This window comes from Neoarius graeffei, chromosome 13 (assembly GCF_027579695.1).
Source record: "Neoarius graeffei isolate fNeoGra1 chromosome 13, fNeoGra1.pri, whole genome shotgun sequence".
In the NCBI taxonomy this organism is placed as follows: domain Eukaryota; kingdom Metazoa; phylum Chordata; class Actinopteri; order Siluriformes; family Ariidae; genus Neoarius; species Neoarius graeffei.
The window spans coordinates 70,217,114-70,238,096 of NC_083581.1; the positions used below are offsets into that span (position 1 = coordinate 70,217,114).

General features: G+C 40.7%; 1 protein-coding gene across 12 annotated transcripts in view; it reads right to left on the minus strand.

Annotated features, from left to right (window-relative positions):
• Positions 1–20,983, minus strand: part of scn8aa (sodium channel, voltage gated, type VIII, alpha subunit a) — a 170,902-nt gene that overhangs the window by 64,947 nt on the left and 84,972 nt on the right. For 4 of the 12 annotated variants that reach the window (XM_060938437.1, XM_060938429.1, XM_060938438.1 and 1 more), the window contains exons 9-12: positions 16,194–16,400; positions 15,758–16,036; positions 14,318–14,599; positions 6,774–6,906 (exon numbers count right to left, since the gene is read on the minus strand). In XM_060938437.1, the coding sequence (XP_060794420.1) occupies positions 6,774–6,906; positions 14,318–14,599; positions 15,758–16,036; positions 16,194–16,400 (901 nt within the window). Of the gene's footprint in view, positions 1–6,773; positions 6,907–7,041; positions 7,052–13,267; positions 13,271–14,284; positions 14,664–15,757; positions 16,037–16,193; positions 16,401–20,983 lie in introns of all 12 variants that reach the window. The other 8 variants (XM_060938427.1, XM_060938430.1, XM_060938428.1 and 5 more) reach the window with 5 other exon arrangements.

Sequence of the window (20,983 nt, forward strand, 5' to 3'; positions counted from 1 at the left end):
TATTGGGTAGCTAATGTTACTAGAAAAGAAAGATTTCTACATTCTGTTTATTTGGCAAGATTATGCTAAAACACATTTCTGAAAGGACTTCAGATAAGTTAATGTTATTCATGTTAGCGTAACTCTGTTTTTACATGCTAACTAACAGTTAACTAGCTATGCGTAAACATTAGCCGTGGACAAGGCTGTGGCAACTTGGCGGGCAAATCCATAGAAATTCATTTGACGAACCAGACAGCATAGCTATTGTAACGTTATCGCTAGCTCTAAAAGCACAGACAGACAATGTCTTTGCAAGCTTTCTCTTGGAATAAAACGTTTATATACCTCAATATGCTTCTGCAGGTTGGATGGCGAGTTTTTGTAGGCCGTGATGTGGTTCGTTTTCGGCAAACAAACATTTAAAACAAAAACGGATCTTTAATCCTTTCAGAAAACTGAAACATGGGTTCTAGGTAAAGCCATGAGTGTGTGCATTCTCCAGAAGAACCGCCTCCTTCCATTCTGCCATCAACTAACCATGTGAAATAATGCTGTGGAGAAATCACTGAACTTGATTTTGTGCATCTATGGACGTGACGCGACCCTAGTGATTACTGATCGGCTGTCTCCGTGTCACCTGCGGAAAAACCAATCACGTTTTAGAAAAGAAAAGAAGAAACATCCACTTTCAAATCTACTTTTTGAATTTTTTTTTTTTGAGAGACTCTCTCCACATTGAATTTCTAAACTAAAAAAGCATGGATTTGATAAACTGGTCTCCTAACAAAATTGACACAGTTTCTGGGTTTGGGGGGAACCCACCTGTCCTGCCGGAATGTCTGTGGAGGACATTGAAGATATCTACCTATTCGTAACCATGATTACAGGACTTTTGCTGATTGGATTAGGCATTGCCCTGGTATATCGAGGAAATCAGACAACGGTGACAGCTGTTCAAAGCCCCACAAAGCTGCCCGATATGATTGGAGTGGTGGGCAAAGCTGTTGGCACTCGGACTGTGGACATTCAGAACTTTAACCACAAAATGTTTGTTATCTCGGAGCAGCTTTCAGCTTTGCAAGGAATACGTATTTCGGAGACCAAATGGAATTGAATTGAACAGAATGGACGAAATGGACAGATATGGACGAGTGGTGTGGACGTGTAAAGACTGTGTCTGTTTGAAAGACTAAACAATCTCTATCTTATCGACATTCGGCTCCCTGAACAGCACTGGCCTTGATCAAGGCCGTTGCTGGGATAACATTTCCCCCAGAAGGTCACTGCTGGGAGACACTCTCGCATTCCTTCCCCAATTTTCCGCAGTCACCGTTTTTCACCCCCAGTGTGACAAGCGGGTGCGTGACCAGCGCCGTTTGCATGGCTGCAGGAGTGGACGGCTGCTTGCTTGCGCTGGGTTACCTCTACCTCCTCCCCTCCCCTCCTACCCCCTTACCCCTTCCCCCCACCCCTGATTGCCCCCTCCTTCCCCCCTTCCCCCCCTCAAGTCCCATGTTTCAAAGTGTACTTGTGTTATTGTGTGCTTTTGTGGAGGTTTTTAAATGTTCCCACACTGTACTCCTGATAGGAGCATAGTGGGGGGGTTGTTCTTTTTTCCTCATCTTTCCTTTTTTTTTCTTTTATCCCTGTCTTCCTGTCCTGTTCCCCCTCTGTAAGGACAGGTTGATGGTCAATTTCACTGGTAACAGTGACAATAAAGGGTTCATTCATTCGTTCACTTCACAGTAACGAGGACCTTGACAGGAATGTAGTGGAGTAAAAAGTACGATATTTGCTTTTCAAATGTAGTGAAGTTAAAGTCATATGTTTCCAAAAAAATAATAATACCCAAGTAAAGTACAGATACTCAAAAAGTGTACTTAAGTACAGTACTCAAGTAAATGTGCTTCATTACTGTCCACGTCTGTGTTTGTCTCATGTGACAACCAACCCCGAAGAGACTGTGACAACCATCCACAACTGAGCTGTTTTGCTAATGCTAATGCTAGCATCCACCTGTTGTAGCATAGCTAAGAAAAAACATGTCAAAACTATAACTCTCCCTTCAAACTATTTAATTGTAATAATTATTTTTTTATGTGTGAAAAACTAAAAGAAAAATACCAGTGTTGAGTATTTACATTTTGACATGAAAAACATTAATATCCCTCTCACCACAATGACTCAGCACTTTCTGCAGAAACGTCCTTGTAGGTGACCTCTGACCCCAATTCTGAAATTTTTTTCATCAATTTATGACAGCGCCCTCTAGTGAGCGAGTTTGGATGAGTGTGACAACCGACCCATGTGACAAACGACCCATGTGACAAACGACCCCGTTCTCCTCTATGTAAATATTATCAGCAAATGTACTTAAAGTATCAAAAGTAAAAGTACTCACTGTGCAGTAAAATGGTTTCTGTCAATGTTTGACTATTATCACTACATGATGTTTTTGGATTAATATTACTGCAGAGTTCATGTATATGTTGCATTTTTCTGCCGTAGATCTTGAAGGCTGAGCTCATTTGAACTGCTTAATTAAACTATGATTGGGTAGTTTAATCGACTGCAAAGCATCATATTCTAAATAATCGGCTTAGGTTTGTAGCGCCGCTATCCAGTGGGAACCATGTATCTCTAAAAAGTCAGCTTTTCATGCGGTCTTGAGAAAAACAGCCCTGCGACAGTGCATTTTCCAGCTAATCCAACAGGGCTGTTAAAGGAGAACTGAAGGCAAATTTTTTATCATCAAAATTGTATTTCTCATTTTATTAAATATCGGAATGCATTTTTGATGGCTATTTTGTCACTGCTATAGCAAGTTATGAGTGTTTGAAATATGCTCTGTAATATATCAGTCCATATGTCAAAGCAATGGCTGTAAACGAGATTCGTTGAGACCTGTGCGAGACATCGTAGGACGGAAGTAAAACGTACAGCAAGAATCAAAGTGACCAACATCTGCCAACGTTGTCAAAAGACGCGCGCGCCCTTTTTCGAATGCTGACGTAATCAAGCCAGAAGTTGTGTTTGTTTTGATAGCAATCAGGAAAGTTTGAAAAAAGTAGGCAGTAATCATCATTTAAACTCGTTTTTGTGCAATATCTCGTTTGGAAAACAGTTTTCAAAATGGCAGCACTGACACCTGGCTGACACTTAACGTTTCAAAGTCTCGCACAAGTCTCGTGAAGATCGCGTGGATAGGCGACGCCTGCCATGGACCAAACGAACTAAATTCAACATGGCTAAAAATCAAATAGGCTGATAAGTATAATATTTAATTGCAATTAGTTGCCAATACGAGTCACGATATAAGGTTACTAAAACTGAAAACGTAATTGAATAACACGTTAATTAAGAAATAAAGCAAGTTTAAAAATGACTTTAGTTCTCCTTTAAGTAGTTTGTTTCACCTAAGTAGTAGGACAATTTTTATCAAACCCATAAAGGAGCACTTAGTCAATCCTTCAGTTTATCCAAACATTTAAAATCAACACATTAATCTGGGGTCAACTATAAAAGTAATGGTGAGTGTGGAAGAGAAGTGAAGAAGAGAGTCCAAGCAGGTTGGAATGGACGGAGAAGAGGAGGATGTCAGGAGTGATCTGTGACAGAAAGTTACCAGCGAGTGTGAAAGGGAAAGTGCAGAAGACCGTAGTAAGTGCAGTGATGCTGTATGGTTTGGACACACTGGCACTGACAAAAAGACGGGAGGTGAACTGAACTGGAGGTAGAGGAGTTGAAGATGTTGAGATTCTCACTGAGAGTGACAAAGTTGGACAGGATTAGAAATGAGAGTATTAGAGGGACAGGACATGTAGGATGGCTTGGAGACAAAGTGAGAGAGGCGAGATTGAGATGGTTTGGATGTGTACAGAGGAGAGATCCAGGGGATATTGGGAAAAGAATGCTGGAGATGGAGTTGCTGGGTAGAATGAAAAGAGGAAGAGCAAAGATGAGATTTATGGCTGTGGTGAAGGAGGACATGAGCATGGTTGGTGTGACAGAAAAAGAGGAGCTGGAGGGACATTATCTGCTGTGGCAACTCCTAACAAGAACAGCTAGAAGAAGAAGAATTTAAAATCACCACATTCAGAGCTGTGTAGTTTTCACTGGACAGGGAGGGTATGAAAAATTATAATCTGAAAAAATAACTAGCAGCTAAAGCTGTCAGACAAATGTAGTGCAGTAAAAAGTATAATATTTGCGTCTGTTATATCGTAGAGTAGAAGTATAAAGTTGAATAAAATGGAAATACGTACTGAAGTACAGTACAAGTACCTCAAATTTGTACTTAAAGCCAAACAAAACCTAAAAAATAAACTCCTTTATACTGACAAATACAGGGTTAGTCAAAATTATGTTAACACTTAAATGGTAGAAACTATTTATTCACAAAACATACATCATATGTGCAAGATGAGTTACAGGACGGTCTCAACCTGTTCACCATCGTGTTCAACACACAAAAACCAGCAAGCAACAGTCCCATTTAAAGCCCGGACACACATTTCGCAGGGAATAGATGATACCACAGACTTATTCTATCCTTGAGGTCATTGATATCATGAACTTTCCTGCTATACACACGCTCCTTCACCATACCCCATAACCAGAAATCACAGGGCGTCAAATAAGGGAAGTGTGGAGGCCACGGCAATGGTCCACCACAACCCATCCATCGACCTGGAAATGTGTGGTTGAGATAAGCACGAACAGTACGGCCAAAATGCGGCGGTGTGCCATCCTGTTGGAAATACCCCACCAATCGGATCTGGAGTGGAAGTTCATCAATGGCGTACTGCTGCGCCATCTGTAAGTAGACATCTGACGTCACTGTCGGGGTGTCAAAAAAGTAGGGCCCCAATTACGTCAGCAGCGGTCACGGCGCACCACACATTCGGTTTTGCACTCAAGTTTCCATCAGTGAAGAGTTATAACATCAACAAAACAGACTTCATGTTAAAACTCTTAAAAATGTTATAATCACGTTGTCTGTTATCACCCAAATGAGGATGGGTTCCCTTTTGAGTCTGGTTCCTCTCGAGGTTTCTTCCTCATGTCGTCTGAGGGAGTCTTTCCTTGCCACCGTCGCCACAGGCTTGCTCATTGCGGATAGATTAGGGATGAAATTAGCTCATGTTTAAAGTCATTAAAATTCTGTAAAGCTGGGGGCGTCGTGGCTCAGGTGGATAAGGCGCCATACCATAAATCCGGGGACCCGGGTTCGATTCCGACCCGAGGTCATTTCCCAATCCCTCCCCGTCTCTCTCTCCCACTCATTTCCTGTCTCTATACTGTCCTATCCAATAAAGGTGAAAAAAGCCCCAAAAAAAAATCTTAAAAAAAAAAAAATTCTGTAAAGCTGCTTTGCGACCAAGTCTATTGTTAAAAGCGCTATAAAAATAAACTTGACAGGAGAAAAATAATCCATTAGTGTTAACATAATTTTGACTAACCCTGTAATAGCCACACAAGACATGTTTGAGTATTCATTTGTTCATATTTGTACCCATATACTGTGTACAGATTCTTTTTCTTTTATAATAAAATGTCCCTAGGTGCTGCCATCTTACTCTCTCTGAGGTTCAAATATCGCACCCCGAGTACAAATTACACAAGAGAATCCGAGATTGTGACATCACTTACTAACTAGCGTGACTAACCGAGGCGGAGATCTAGTGGATACATTACTTCTAAATTGTTGTAAACAACCCTGAAGATGCCCGAGTTCAAGCATTTGGATGTAAAAATAAGCCCGAATGTCGCAAAGGGAAATCTTTTTGCCATCCCCAATCCTATAAAGGATATTAGTGTACTTTGAAGGACCAAGCAGCAAAATGGCTGCATATGATCACTTCCGGTATTGTTGGAATCACCTTCACCATTTGTTTCTTCCTCTCCCGGGCTCATATTCTGGTTCAAGGGTATACGGTTGAACCGCTTTTTGTTCAGGAACATTTTCCATGTTTGCACAGCAAAATTACAAAAAAAATTACTGAAATGTTCTGAGTCGATGGCGCTGTGTTACTAAGGCAAATGGTGTGCTAGTGTGCACATTACGTCACAACAATCTGGTTACAGCGTAAATGGCCACGCCCAGGTAAGCCTATTTTTTAACAATATGGCAACTTTTATATTACATTACAGGTGTTTTGCAGGTGCGCTTATCCAGAGCAACGTACAACAAGACCCTGACATACCCACATCAGTGCGCAACCCAGGGAGCATTTGGAGGTTAGGTGCCTTGCTCAAGGGCATTTCAGCCATTCATGATGGTACAGGGAATTGAACTGGCGACCTTTTGGTCCTAAAACTGCGTCTCAAACCTTGAGGCCATAGCTTTTAAAATGGAAAATCTGTTATAAAGTTTTATCTTTAATTAAAACATGCAGGGCACATCAGGGCTTTTGCCGTGATCGGCAAACCGAGTTTATTTTTTGGGTTTTGTTATTTTTTTGGTTTTGTTTGTTTCCTCCACTGCCTAAATGTTATACTATTTATTTCAGGTAGCATGTAGTACAGTTAGCTTGCTTTGCAATCTGCCAGTGAAGCTAATATACTGTAAGCCTAGCATGTAAGATGTAACTGAAACCAATCAATTTTTATACTGATCAATGCATTTTGTGTGTATGTCATCAGAATCATCAGAAAAAAAGAAGGAAAAAAAAACACTGAAGAGGTCACGTCCATTACATGTCCACAAGAAACCAACCAACTACAAATGACATGTGTGACTTGTGTGAAAATGTAAATGTAATGTAAGGGAGCAAAATAAGAAAGGCTACCCTCTACTAATGTATTGGTGACACTCATGACGCTGTTTGCTCGCTCCTTGTGCCCAAAAGATGCGTTGAGTTGGTCCATAGAAACCATTAAAGAGCCTGAGAGTTTCTTCTTGATCTCAGTGTCAGTGGTTGGCTGTCAAGAGGAAAAAGCATTGAGGTTAAATTGAAAGCATTCAGAAACCACAGTCTGAAGTGCATCACAGGAGCAGAGGAAAGAGGTTGTCATTATCAGAAAAGTCAGTCAAAAATACAGTTAAGAGCAAAAAACACGCAGGCTTCTACAGGGGAGAAAAGGAGCGGTAAAGATATTTGAGCTTCCTTTTACAGAGTCTCTTCGCAATGATGCACAGCCTTGTCTGGAAGCTGCGCTCAGAGCCTGGTAAATCGCCAGCTAATTAAATCAGTCCACTAAAGCACAATTTGGCTTTACTCTCGCCCCATCTCTGAAGCCTGCGTGTTATTGCACCATCCAGGATGCCGGAGGGGCAGCAGTTAGCGTGCATCAGCATGCACTCAGAGTCATAAGAGTCAGAGAGGGGGAAAAATGATAGACACCATAATCCATCAGTCCGTTTTCATGCTGCGTTTAGATACACAAAGGCTCTCAGAGACTTGTAAGAACGGCAAACTACCATGCTAGCTACAGTCAGGAGCAGCAGAAGATTGAAAGTAGGTTTCAAAATCAGTGATATAGAGAAAAGAAAAGATAAAGAAAAATAAAAATAAAAAGAGAAACGTAAATTATGGAAAGAGAAAGAAGCTCTTGTTTTTGTCCCCAGTTCTAAATAACGTGGGTGAGGCAGGATGTGTGACAGAACGATCAGTTATGGACGTTTTCTGATTTATACAGCCTGTCCCTCTTCTTCTACACACACACACACACACACACACACATATACACACACAATTATATGATCTAAAGGCTGATGAAGCAGGCAGGATGTGCGTTACTGTTCATCCTGGACACACAAAGGGAATCTTTTAAAACACCACAGTGATGGCTAAAACGGCTTAAGTGCTCAGACATATGCAGAAGTGAGATCTTAATGTTCTTATTCCATTAATGCATCTGAAAGTGCATTTCAGTTTCCCATCTTTAAGGCAATACGCAGGAGATCATTTGAAGGCGTACGGAAGGACAGTGAAACATATTTACACACCCCGTTAAAATGATAGGTTTTTCTGATGTACCGTAAAAAAAGAGACCATGATAAATAATTTTGAAAATGTTCCCACCTTTAATGCGACCTATAACCTGTACAATTCAATTGAAAAACAAACAAATTTGTTAGGGGGAAAAACATTTTTAAAAAATAATAAAAAAACGTACAATAAGCTGGTTGCATAAGTGTGCACACCCTTAAACTAATACTTTGTTGAAGCACCTTTTGATTTAATTACAGCATTCAGTCTTTTTGGGTTCACACCCGCCATCAATTAAAATGACTCTGATTAACCCCAAATAAAGTTCAGACATTTACTCAGTTGCATCCTCCAGCAAAAGCCAGGGTTCACAGAGAGCTTACAAAGCATCAAAGGGATCTCATTGTTGAAAGGTATCAGTCAGGAGAAGGGTACAAAAACATTTCCACAGCATTACAACCCCGATTCCAAAAAAGTTGGGACAAAGTACAAATTGTAAATAATAACGGAATGCAATGATATGGAAGTTTCAAAATTCCATATTTTATTCAGAATAGAACACAGATGACATATCAAATGTTTAAACTGAGAAAATGTATCATTTAAAGAGAAAAATTAGGTGATTTTAAATTTCATGACAACAACACATCTCAAAAAAGTTGGGACAAGGCCATGTTTACCACTGTGAGACATCCCCTTTTCTCTTTACAACAGTCTGTAAACGTCTGGGGACTGAGGAGACAAGTTGCTCAAGTTTAGGGATAGGAATGTTAACCCATTCTTGTCTAATGTAGGATTCTAGTTGCTCAACTGTCAACTAGGTCTTTTTTGTCGTATCTTCCGTTTTATGATGCACCAAATGTTTTCTATGGGTGAAAGATCTGGACTGCAGGCTGGCCAGTTCAGTACCCGGACCCTTCTTCTAATCAGCCATGATGCTGTAATTGATGCAGTATGTGGTTTGGCATTGTCATGTTGGAAAATGCAAGGTCTTCCATGAAAGAGACGTCGTCTGGATGGGAGCATATGTTGCTCTAGAACCTGGATATACCTTTCAGCATTGATGGTGTCTTTCCAGATGTGTAAGCTGCCCATGCCACATGCACTAATGCAACCCCATACCATCAGAGATGCAGGCTTCTGAACTGAGCACTGATAACAACTTGGGTCGTCCTTCTCCTCTTTAGTCTGAATGACATGGCATCCCTGATTTCCATAAAGAACTTCAAATTTTGATTCGTCTGACCACAGAACAGTTTTCCACTTTGCCACAGTCCATTTTAAATGAGCCTTGGCCCAGAGAAGACGTCTGCGCTTCTGGATCATGTTTAGATACGGCTTCTTCTTTGAACTATAGAGTTTTAGCTGGCAACGGCGGATGGCACGGTGAATTGTGTTCACAGATAATGTTCTCTGGAAATATTCCTGAGCCCATTTTGTGATTTCCAATACAGAAGCATGCCTGTATGTGATACAGTGCCATCTAAGGGCCCGAAGATCACGGGCACCCGGTATGGTTTTCCGGCCTTGACCCTTACGCACAGAGACTCTTCCAGATTCTCTGAATCTTTTGATGATATTATGCACTGTAGATGATGATCTGTTCAAACTCTTTGCAATTTTACACTGTCGAACTCCTTTCTGATATTGCTCCACTATTTGTCGGTGCAGAATTAGGGGGATTGGTGATCCTCTTCCCATCTTTACTTCTGAGAGCCGCTGCCACTCCAAGATGCTCTTTTTATACCCAGTCATGTTAATGACCTATTGCCAGTTGACCTAATGAGTTGCAATTTGGTCCTCCAGCTGTTCCTTTTTTGTACCTTTAACTTTTCCAGCCTCTTATTGCCCCTGTCCCAACTTTTTTGAGATGTGTTGCTGTCATGAAATTTCAAATGAGCCAATATTTGGCATGAAATTTCAAAATGTCTCACTTTTGACATTTGCTATGTTGTCTATGTTCTACTGTGAATACAATATCAGTTTTTGAGATTTGTAAATTATTGCATTCCGTTTTTATTTACAATTTGTACTTTGTCCCAACCTTTTTGGAATCGGGGTTGTACCATGGAGCACAGTGAAGACAGTCATCAAGAAGTGGAGAAAATATGGAACAACAGTGACATTACCGAGAACTGGACGTCCCTCCAAAATTGATGAAAAGACAAGATGAAAACTGGTCAAGGAGGCTGCCAAGAGGCCTACAGCGACACTGAAGGAGCTGCAGGAATTTCTGGCAAGTACTGGTTGTGTACTACATGTGACAACATTTTCCATATGTCTGGACTATGAGGCAGGGTCAAAGAAAAACATCCAGGCCCGGCAAAATTTTTCAAAAAAAAAATACATCAACTCTCCCGAAAGCATGTGGGAAAATGTGTTATGGTCGGATGAAACCAAGGTTGAACTTTTTGGCCACAATTCCAAAAGGTATGTTTGGCACAAAAACAACACTACACATCATCAAAAGAACACCATACCCACGGTGAAGCATGGTAGTGGCGGCATCATGTTTTGGGGTTGTTTTTCTTCAGCTGGAACAGGGGCTTTAGTCAAGGTGGAGGGAATTATGAACAGTTCGAAATAACATTCAATTTTGGCCCAAAACCTGCTAGAAAGATGAAGAAGAATTTCATCTTTCAGCATGACAATGACTCCAAAAAAGTTTTGGAACGGCCCAGCCAGAGCCCAGACCTAAATCCAATTGAAAATCTTTGGGGTGACGCCCTCGCAATCTGACAGATTTGGAGCGCTTTTGTAAGGAAGAGTGGGCAAATATTGCCAAGTCTAGATATGGCAGGCTGATAGACTCCGACCCAAAAAGACTGAATGCTGTAATTAAATCAAAAGGTGCTTCAACAAAGTAGTAGTGTAAGGGTGTGCACGCTTATGCAACCAGCTTATTGTACATTTTTTTATTATTTATGTTTTTCCCTCTAACAGATTTGTTTGTTTTTCAATTGAATTGTGCAGGTTATAGATCACATTAAAGGTGGGAAAAGTTTTGAAATTACGTATCGCGGTCTCATTTTTTTACATCATTTTAACGGGGTGTGTATGCATTTTATATCCACTGTACATGTCACATGATGGATAAACATAGCATACATAACGAAGGAGATGAGGAAGAAGAATGCAGATATGGAACATATGAACAAATCCATATGACAGAAAAACATGAAGACAACAATGCTCGTCAAGGGCTAATGAACCATGCATGTTCAGAAAAGGCACATCCTTTATTTCTGTTCAATGATAAAGATGTATTGTGTACTTTAGTGCAATTTTATCCAGTATTTTATGCACATACTGTATAAACTAGGTTGCCAGTTTGTTAGGTGAACGAATTTGCTAATAAAAGTGGCAGCTCTGTTTTTCAATACTGCTAGAAATGCATGAAAAAAGTTTCATATATTATTACCAGTTCTCCCAGAAGCAAGATTCCCATTCCTGAGTGTCTATTTGCACCCAGTATGAATAATTAAGTCTTTAAAATACCTTTAAGGAGTGGGGATATGAAACAGGACTGACACTTGCTACTTTAATAACATTATCTGCCTAACCAGCTATCTAAACACAGAATAATGACTTTAGGAGCTAGTCAGGTTTGCTAACATTCGGCTAACTAGTATTTTGTATAAGCCAGACACCAATGCCTCCAGACAACTAGCTAATATTAGGCTAACTATGGTATTACAGTGCGTAAACCAACAACCAGAGCAGCCAGCAAGCTAAAAATTCATATTGGTATAACTACAATACAGTTGAAATCATTACCCAGGCTCACTGGGAAGCTATATAACATTAGGAGAGCTAGAGCAGCGGCTACAATTATCAACACCTTTTCAGATTTACAGATAAAAAACAGTTTTACAAAGGTGAGTTTCAGTTACAACAGATATTACCTTTGATCTTGTCGTCTGATGACACAGCTCATTACCTGAGATGGATTATTTTTTTAGCACGATCAGCAAGCCGAGGAAAACCCGGACGTTATCATCGCAGGTAAGCATGGTGGAAAGATCACGGGCATGTTTTTACATCTCAAATTCACTGATATTTCATGATCTCCTTGTCGAAACCTACTTTTTTTCTTACGCTTTCATTTGACAGTCGTCGTTTTGTATCTAAACGCGCGTTTGAGAAGTCACGTGAGGTGTCGATAATAGTGATCACTTTCACCGTTGTCCACCATTATCGACACCCTATGGAATTAAGTGGCATTTACAACTGTTACGGATCCATCTTTGCGTAACATTGTTGAAGTAAATGAAGTACTTTAAAAAAAAAACTTAAGTGCTGTAATTTTTTTTTTCTGATTCATAACAGAATGGAATGTTTATAGAGTATTTGGAATCCTATTGCAGTAAATAGAATTAGACCAGAATTAAATTCCTAGTATATAAAAAATTACATGCTTGAAATATTCAGATTTTTTATTCCATTCAGAATTTTTTTTTTTTTTTTGCAGTTTGTCGTAAATATCTACCACATACTACAATATCAGTAGACATTTTATATTTTGGTTCAAGGAATGACATGCGACCTTTGACCTGGATTTTCACGTGGTTACAATATCAATTACCTGTTGACGTTTATTGGTAAACTACAAAACTAGAAATTAATACAAACAACAACGAATGATTCACAAAATGTGATCTACGAAAATACTTAGAAAGTGGGTAGAAAGTGGAATAAAAAGATTTTCTGACGCAGGTTAAACATTATCAGTTCATTTGTTTACAAACATTAGAATTACTTCCTCATTTACATAAACACCGACATCCATATATTTATATAAAACATATTTTGTATTAAATGTAAGTCTATGTAAAACAAATTTTAAATAAAAAACTATGTTTTGTTAACTTAATACCATTATTATTTTTATAAATACTCATCTGAGTGTCGATAATTGTGGAATGGTATCGATAACTGTGGACAAAAGTGTCAATACTTGTGGAACGGTGTCATGTGATCTGATACACGAAGTAATCAGGAATTAACTTGTTTTTTTTTTTTTTCCAGTGGAAGTTTGAGTAATTACTCATGCAGAATTTACGTATTGAAAGTCTTTTCTACTTTTGCAACGGCCAAAAGATCGTTAAGGTGTCGATAATTGTAGCCGCCGCTCTATTACAGAATTGAAACCATTAGCCAGGTTTGCTAGCAAGCTGACTGTTGGAGAATGATTATGCAACTGAAACTGTTAGACAGGTTCACTAGCAAGCTAGTAAACATTAGGATAATAATCTCATCTCATCTCATTATCTCTAGCCGCTTTATCCTTCTACAGGGTCGCAGGCAAGCTGGAGCCTATCCCAGCTGACTACGGGCGAAAGGCGGGGTACACCCTGGACAAGTCACCAGGTCATCACAGGGCTGACACATAGACACAGACAACCATTCACACTCACACTCACACCTACGGTCAATTTAGAGTCACCAGTTAACCTAACCTGCATGTCTTTGGACTGTGGGGGAAACCGGAGCACCCGGAGGAAACCCACGCGGACACGGGGAGAACATGCAAACTCCGCACAGAAAGGCCCTTCGCCGGCCACAGGGCTCGAACCCGGACCTTCTTGCTGTGAGGCGACAGCGCTAACCACTACACCACCGTGCCACCCACATTAGGATAATAATATACTGTATAATGTAAAACCACAACTACTGGGTGAATTATTGCTATGCTTTTTTTTCCTATCTCAAATGTAAATGAGTAGCAAGTATGTTAGAGAATGTTAGGCTAACTATTATAGTAAGCTAGTAGCCAAGTTTATTAGAAAGCTAGATAACATTAGGCTAACAGTAAAATTGTTTAACTGTTTAACAAAGTTATCTACTAAGCTAGCTAACGTTAGACTGTTATGGAATTGAAACCAGTGTCTATACTTGGCTAGCTAATGAGGTTGTTATATTGTGTAAATCTACAAACTTTCGGCTAACTTTTTTTTATGTATATAAAGAAGTGTTTATGTTCGCCATCACGCCCCCATATTGGTTCTCATAGAGCATGTTATAGAGGGAGACCAAGCCAGTGGGTGGGAATTAGCACCTAAATTAAACTGGGTATAAAAATGACACATTTTCGTTTTCACCTGGGTGCAAATAGCCTCCGCAGTTTGTTTTTCAAACATTATAATTCTCATTTTCATTCTGGCAAGCCACAGGCAGCTAGCTAACCGAGCTTCAACCCAAAACAAAACAGGGCAAAAGAGAGAGCAGAGTCAAAATAATAACCATAAACAAAGTGTCAAATGCAAGAGGAAAAGGAGAGGGAGAAAACTGAGAAAAGAACAAGAAAGCCAAGGCTCAGAGAGGAAAGATGTCCGTGCCTATACTGATCTACTCGTAGCTGTCCTTACGCTGTCATCAGAAGCTGCCTTATCTATTATCACCTCAGGCAGTAGGCGTCCTCCTGGACCAGGCCCGATTAGAGACACGACCCCGTTGCAGTTCACCGTGCTGTTGTGTTTGCCGTGGTAGCCGCTGTAGCTGCTGCGGCGGTACGGGCTAAACAGCGAGCTGCGTCTCTGATCGCACTCCTCCACAGTGCTGTGCTCGTCATCTGCAAACTCGTTCTCGGAGCCAGCGTCCCGGCAGCGGCCTTTGAAGCTGAAGATGCTGCTCTTGCTGTTGTGGCGTGATAAGAAGGGCGAGCCAGGGATGCTGAGGAGAGACTGAAGTGAAGTGGAAAAAAAAAAAAAAGCTAGAGCTTCATGTAAAAGATCAAAACAAAAAATACTCTTCTTCTCTCAACTGGCATTGTATTTTGTTCTGGCAAGGTAATTTGACATAGTTATTGCATCCATGTCATGATTATAATGTTATAAACGTCACAAAACTACTTCTCGGCGCAGCAGGCTTCATTATTTTTTAACAGTCAGGAAAACAAACAGAATCAGAAGATTATGAATTTAAATCCCAGTATTACTGAACCGCCACTGTTGAACACGTGAATAAAGATCCTTAACCCTTATCTGCTCAGCTCAAGACAATTTGGATAAAGGCATCTGCCAAATGAATAAATATAAATGTATGAAAAAAATGTTTGCACTGCCACTGCATTGCAATGTTCCATTATATTTAATGTTTTCTTCATAACGTAGTAAGCAAATATGATGTTGTAAATAAAGGTGATGTTAAATTGGACGGTAGAATTCTGTATTTTTTTTATATCCTTCCATCAGCAATCCATTGTAATTATGTTAGACAGGAAGCCTTATACCAAACTAATGAAATAATGGAGTCTTATGACCTATATAATGAAATAATGAACACTCACGATAAATACAGATGTTCTTTCTTTAAATGTCTTTTCAGCACACACACACACACGGGTCCTCTGATACACCTTTTCGACCAACAGGGAACGGGTTTTTGAACCGGTTCCGTTTAAACTTGGTGCCAGCTAGCAAACCAGCCCACGTTTTCACCAGTTTTGAGAGGAAACAGTGTAATCAAGGATGCACCATGAACGGAGGGCGTTGCACAATTCACAACAGGACTTGTCGTAGCAAGATGGCAGTGTTCATTGAACACCTGTGAGCTTTGATTCTATTACTGCAGATATTTGTTTTCATTCCATTTTTTTCTCAAGATGTATCCTTTTCTGTTGCATTCTCCATTGCTGCACTCTGCTTCTTCTCCAAACTAATGACACGCCCACTGGTGTCATCACGGTTCATCCTGGAAAAGCCAACTATATTTTGGTTCCACCTGGGAACCAACTTTTCAGGTTCCGAACCAATTTATTTTTGGTCAAAATGCTCCAAACGGTTCAAAATTTGGTGCACGAACCAGAACAGAACCCGTTCCCTGTTGTTGGAATGACTCACCTGGTTCATGATGGAGGACCTTCGACCTAAGCGGTTGTCAGGGAAACGGAACCTCTTCCTGCTGCCGTCATCTGATTCAGATTTGACAAACTTCTCGCTGTCCCCCTTTTCCTTGTCTTGCTCCTTCTGCTTCCACTTCTTCTTGCGGTTCCTGCGCTCTTTGGCGCTCTTGGAACTCAGCTTGGACATCTCGGAGGAGCTACACGAGAGGTTCTCCACTCCATCATCCTCTGCTGCATCCTCCGACACTGTACCTGCTGATGTGGCCATGGCGTTCGCCTGTGACAGTCACCAACCAAAGGATTAGTCAACATGTACACAAAATGCCAACATATGAAAGCACAGTGACAAACCATGACAAAATTACTTGTAGTAGTAGTAGTGATAGGACAGTCCTATAGTTATAGCAAGGACACTATGCAGTAATATCAGTGACCTGGGCTTCCTCTTGCTGTTTCTTAAGCTGCTCCAGCATGGCTTTGAATTCCTCCTCTTTCTGAGCCGCTTCCTCCATGGTGGCCTGGTTCTGCTCTTCATAGGCCATGGCCACCACAGCCAGGATCAGATTGACCAGGTAGAATGAGCCCACGAAGATCACCAGCACGAAAAAGATCATGTAGGTCTTTCCTGCTGCTCGTAGAGTCTGTGGAATACAAAAAAAGTGCAAAAAATTTAGGCCAGTTCCAAACATGCTTAGGTGTTTGGTAGGAAACCTTTTCTTTTTCACCTGTCCAGTGTGTTCCAGGTCGAGTCCCTTTCCTAAATAAGTACAGCCAGCTAACCACTCCTCTGCTGCACTGCTTTTGGTCATGGACAATTTAGAGTAGCCAGTTAACCTGACTGCATGTCTTTGGGCTGTGGTGGAAACCCATACACACATGGGGAGAACATGCGAAATCCACACATGAAGGCCTCAGTCAGCCATTGGGCTCAAACCCAAAACCTTCTTACTGCAAGGCAACAATGCTAACCACTGCACCACCATACCACCCCGCCCCAGGAAACCTCAGTAGTTAGCATATACTGACTTGACTAATCTTTAAAAAAAGTTAACTAATTCTGTCCTTTTTCTGATTTTATCCTCTTATTTATTTTACTTAAAGGGGAAGTCATGGCCTAATGGTTAGAGAAGCAGCTTTGGGACCATAAGGTTGCTGGTTTCATTTCCTGGACCAGCAGGATTGGTTGTAGTGCCCTTGAGCAAGGCACTTAACCCCCAACTGTTCCCTGGGCTACTCTGGGTCTGTTGTACGTTGCTCTGGATAAGAGCGTCTGCTCAATACCATTAATGTAACTGAAAAATTATCACTGTTTTACTCATTCTGTAAAGTTTTTTTTAAATTGCTTTGTCAATAAAATTTGTTTAAGTTCCTTACTTTTAAATTCATCATATGGCCAAAAGTACATGGGCACTTGACCATCATACCCATATGTGGCTCTTCCCTAAACTGTTGCCCCAAACTTGGAAAGTAGGTTCATCAGATCCACGTTCACATGCTCCCAGTGTACAAACCTACAGTACCAGTCAAAAGTTTGGACACACCTATTCATTCATAGGGTTTTCTGTATTTTGACTATTTTCTACATTGTAGAACAATACTGAAGACATCAAAACTATTAAATAACGCATGGAACATATATATATATATATATATATATATATATATATGTGTGTCTTTTACCAGCTGGGAGGTCCATATCATGAAATACCGTGACCGAGGTCTTGAAAGTACTGAGCGAGGCGCTCTGGGCCGAGGTCAGTATTCAAGGCCGAGGTCACGGTATTTCACCATACGGACCGACCTTAAGCTGGTAAATAATATATTTATTTTATTCTTTACCAAATTCTAACAGAAAACGAGAGCGCCCGAAAGGGAAAACCGAACCGAGCCGCCATTTTGAATCCTCATTCACGGCTGTAATGCAAATGGCTTCCTCCTCGGTATACAAGTGCACTTCCATGGCAGGAAAACAACTACATTTTGCCGCCTATGTAGTCCCCTATTTATACAAAATTGAGTCATTCAGGATTCAGCCATGTTTTTGCTCGGCGTTAGCAAGTTACAGGTTTTTAGCTTTCTCCTGAAATGTTTTTATTTTGTCTTCCTCAGGGTAGTAAAACTCACTTACGCTGTGAACACTGTCGTTATTGCTATCCATGCTGTAAAATTAATAATATTTTGAATCCTCATTCACGGCTGTAATGCAAATGGCTTCCTCCTCGGTATACAAGTGCACTTCCGTGGCAGGAAAAAACTACATTTTGCCGCCTATGTAGTCCCCTATTTAAACAAAATTGAGTCATTCAGGATTCAGCCATGTTTTTGCTCGGCGTTAGCAAGTTAGAGGTTTTTAGCTTTCTACTGAAATGTTTTCTTTCATTTCTTCTTCCTCAGGGTAGTAAAACTCGCTTTCACTGTGAAGACTGTCGTTATCACTATCCATGCTATAAAATTAATGCTATTTTCCTGAGAAATGCTGGCAAAAATTTATAAGATTTTTGATAATCTTATAAATAAATCTTATAAAAAAAAAGATAAATGTTGACAAAAAATTCTACTATGTTTGTTGTTGTTGTGAACAAGCAAGTCGCCAGAGGTCCATAACCGGGGTCCCTACTGTAGGATACGGACCCGCTCGCCAGCCAATCAGAGCGCAGGATTTGATGGAAACCGCACCGCGAAAAAAATAAATGGTATTATGTGTTAAATGAAAAAAGTCTTTAAAAAAAAGCAAATTATGTTTCATATTTTAGCTCCTTCAAAGTAGCCTTCATTTTCCTTGATGACGCTTTTCACACTATTGGCATTATCTTAACCAGCTTCATGAGGTAGTCACCTGGAATGCTTTTCAATTAACAGGTGCCTTGTCAAAAGTTAATTAGTGTAATTTCTTGCCTTATTAATGAATTTGAGATTAAACAGTAAATAATAAAAATACAGTAAATAACCCTAACACCACAACTGTAGTAATCCATACAGCATTATGTCAAGAAACGCTCAACTAAGTAAAGAGAAATTACATCCATCATTACTTTAAGACATGAAGTGCCTTTTAATTAATAACAATCAACAAAAAACATTGAATTAGAAGCTGTGTCCAAACTTTCGACTGGTACTATACATCCGACAGGATGAGGCCTAAACTGTGGTGGAGCTGATATCATACATCTATACACTCACCTTTTCACACTATGTTCTCTATATTTACTGGCTTTTAATCAGGCTTGTAGTACTTGAGTCCGACTCGTGCCCTAATTGTAAAGACTTGTGACTTGGCTTGGACTTGAGCACTGATGACTCGGAGTTGTACATTAACTGCATTTGAACTCGTAAATTGGAGACGAGGACTCTGATTTTTTCTTTATTTTTTGTAACATGCCATAATAATTTGGCATAAGATATTTATATTTATATCTACATTAATTTTGTACTAATTTCATGTACGTGTATCACACCTGCACGCCTTGGCGCGTGCATCAGATAGATTCTCGGGTGCGCTCCAGACAGCGCCCGCGCCAGACAGACTCTCATGCACGCGTCGTAAACGACTCGCACCTGCACAGGATTAAGGCGCAATCAGTGCGCCGATGTAAAAACTGTCAAAACGCACTTACTTTGCGAAGTATTGAGTTGCGTTGCTGATACATTACCGAGCCGTATTTCCTTGTTTAGTTTCCTGATCCCTGATTTCCTGTTTCTCGTCTTTGATTCTGCCGAGTCTACGATAGCCTGTTTGCGTCTCACTCAACCTATTGCCTGTTTCACTGTTTTATGATTTTGCCTGCCATTCTGGATTGGGGCGGCACGGTGGTGTAGTGGTTAGCGCTGTCGCCTCACAGCAAGAAGGTCCTGGGTTCGAGCCCCGGGGCCGGCGAGGGCCTTTCTGTGCGGAGTTTGCATGTTCTCCCTGTGTCCGCGTGGGTTTCCTCCGGGTGCTCCGGTTTCCCCCACAGTCCAAAGACATGCAGGTTAGGTTAACTGGTGACTCTAAATTGACCGTAGGTGTGAATGTGAGTGTGAATGGTTGTCTGTGTCTCTGTGTCAGCCCTGTGATGACCTGGCGACTTGTCCAGGGTGTACCCCGCCTTTCGCCCATAGTCAGCTGGGATAGGCTCCAGCTTGCCTGCGACCCTGTAGAAGGATAAAGCGGCTAGAGATAATGAGATGAATGAATGAGATTCTGGATTGGTTACCCGTCTTCACTTGTATTAATAAACACACCTTCTGCACTTACATCCATCTCCCAACCATCTTTGACAGAATACTTCACACTCCCTGATAAAGAGAAGCACATTCACTTGTTCATACATCATCTTCAGGGGGGGCGTTGTGGCTCAGGTGGATAAGGCGCCATACCATAAATCCGGGGACCCGGGTTCGATTCCGACCTGAGGTCATTTCCCGATCCCTCCCCGTCTCTCTCTCCCACTCATTTCCTGTCCTGTCTCTACACTGTCCTATCCAATAAAGGTGAAAAAAGCCCCAAAAATATCTTTAAAAAAAAAAAAATACATCATCTTCAGGAACAAACTGATGTTAATGGCGCTGAAACAGCCACCATCAAATGGTGCGGTCGGAGTCTTGTTCTCGTACTCAACTCGGATCAATAGTGGACTCGACTTGAAAAATTTTTTAATGACTTGGACTTGAACACTGGAGACTCGAGACTAGACTCGGACTCAAGGTTTAATGACTCGACTACAACACTGCTTTAAATGGTGATTTTTATGCATATACACACTATTAAAGTAGTATATAATAGTACTGTAGTATATAGTAGTGCTATATAATGTTTCCTCATGCTTCCTGAACCACTCTTTCACAAATTCAGTGAAAATCATTCAGTACATTCAGATTGTCAGCTGACTTCATTTTATTGCCTCAATGTTGCTGATCCTCGACCTGACCAACAGAAGAGAAACCAGATCATAACGCTGCTTCCAGAGGGTTGCACAGTCGCCACTATGTATGATGGATGCATCGCTTCATGAGCTTCCCTTCTTACCCTGATGTGCCCATCACTCAGGAATAGGGTCAATCTGGACTCATCAGAACACATGACCTTTTCCATTGATCCAGAGTTCAATCTTTATGCTCCCTAGCAAACTGAAGCCTTTTCTTCTGTTTAGCCTCATTAACAAGTAGTTTTCTTATCACTACACAGCTGTTTAGTCCCAATGCTGTGAGTTGGAAGTGTGGAAATGCTCCTACTTTCACTACAAAA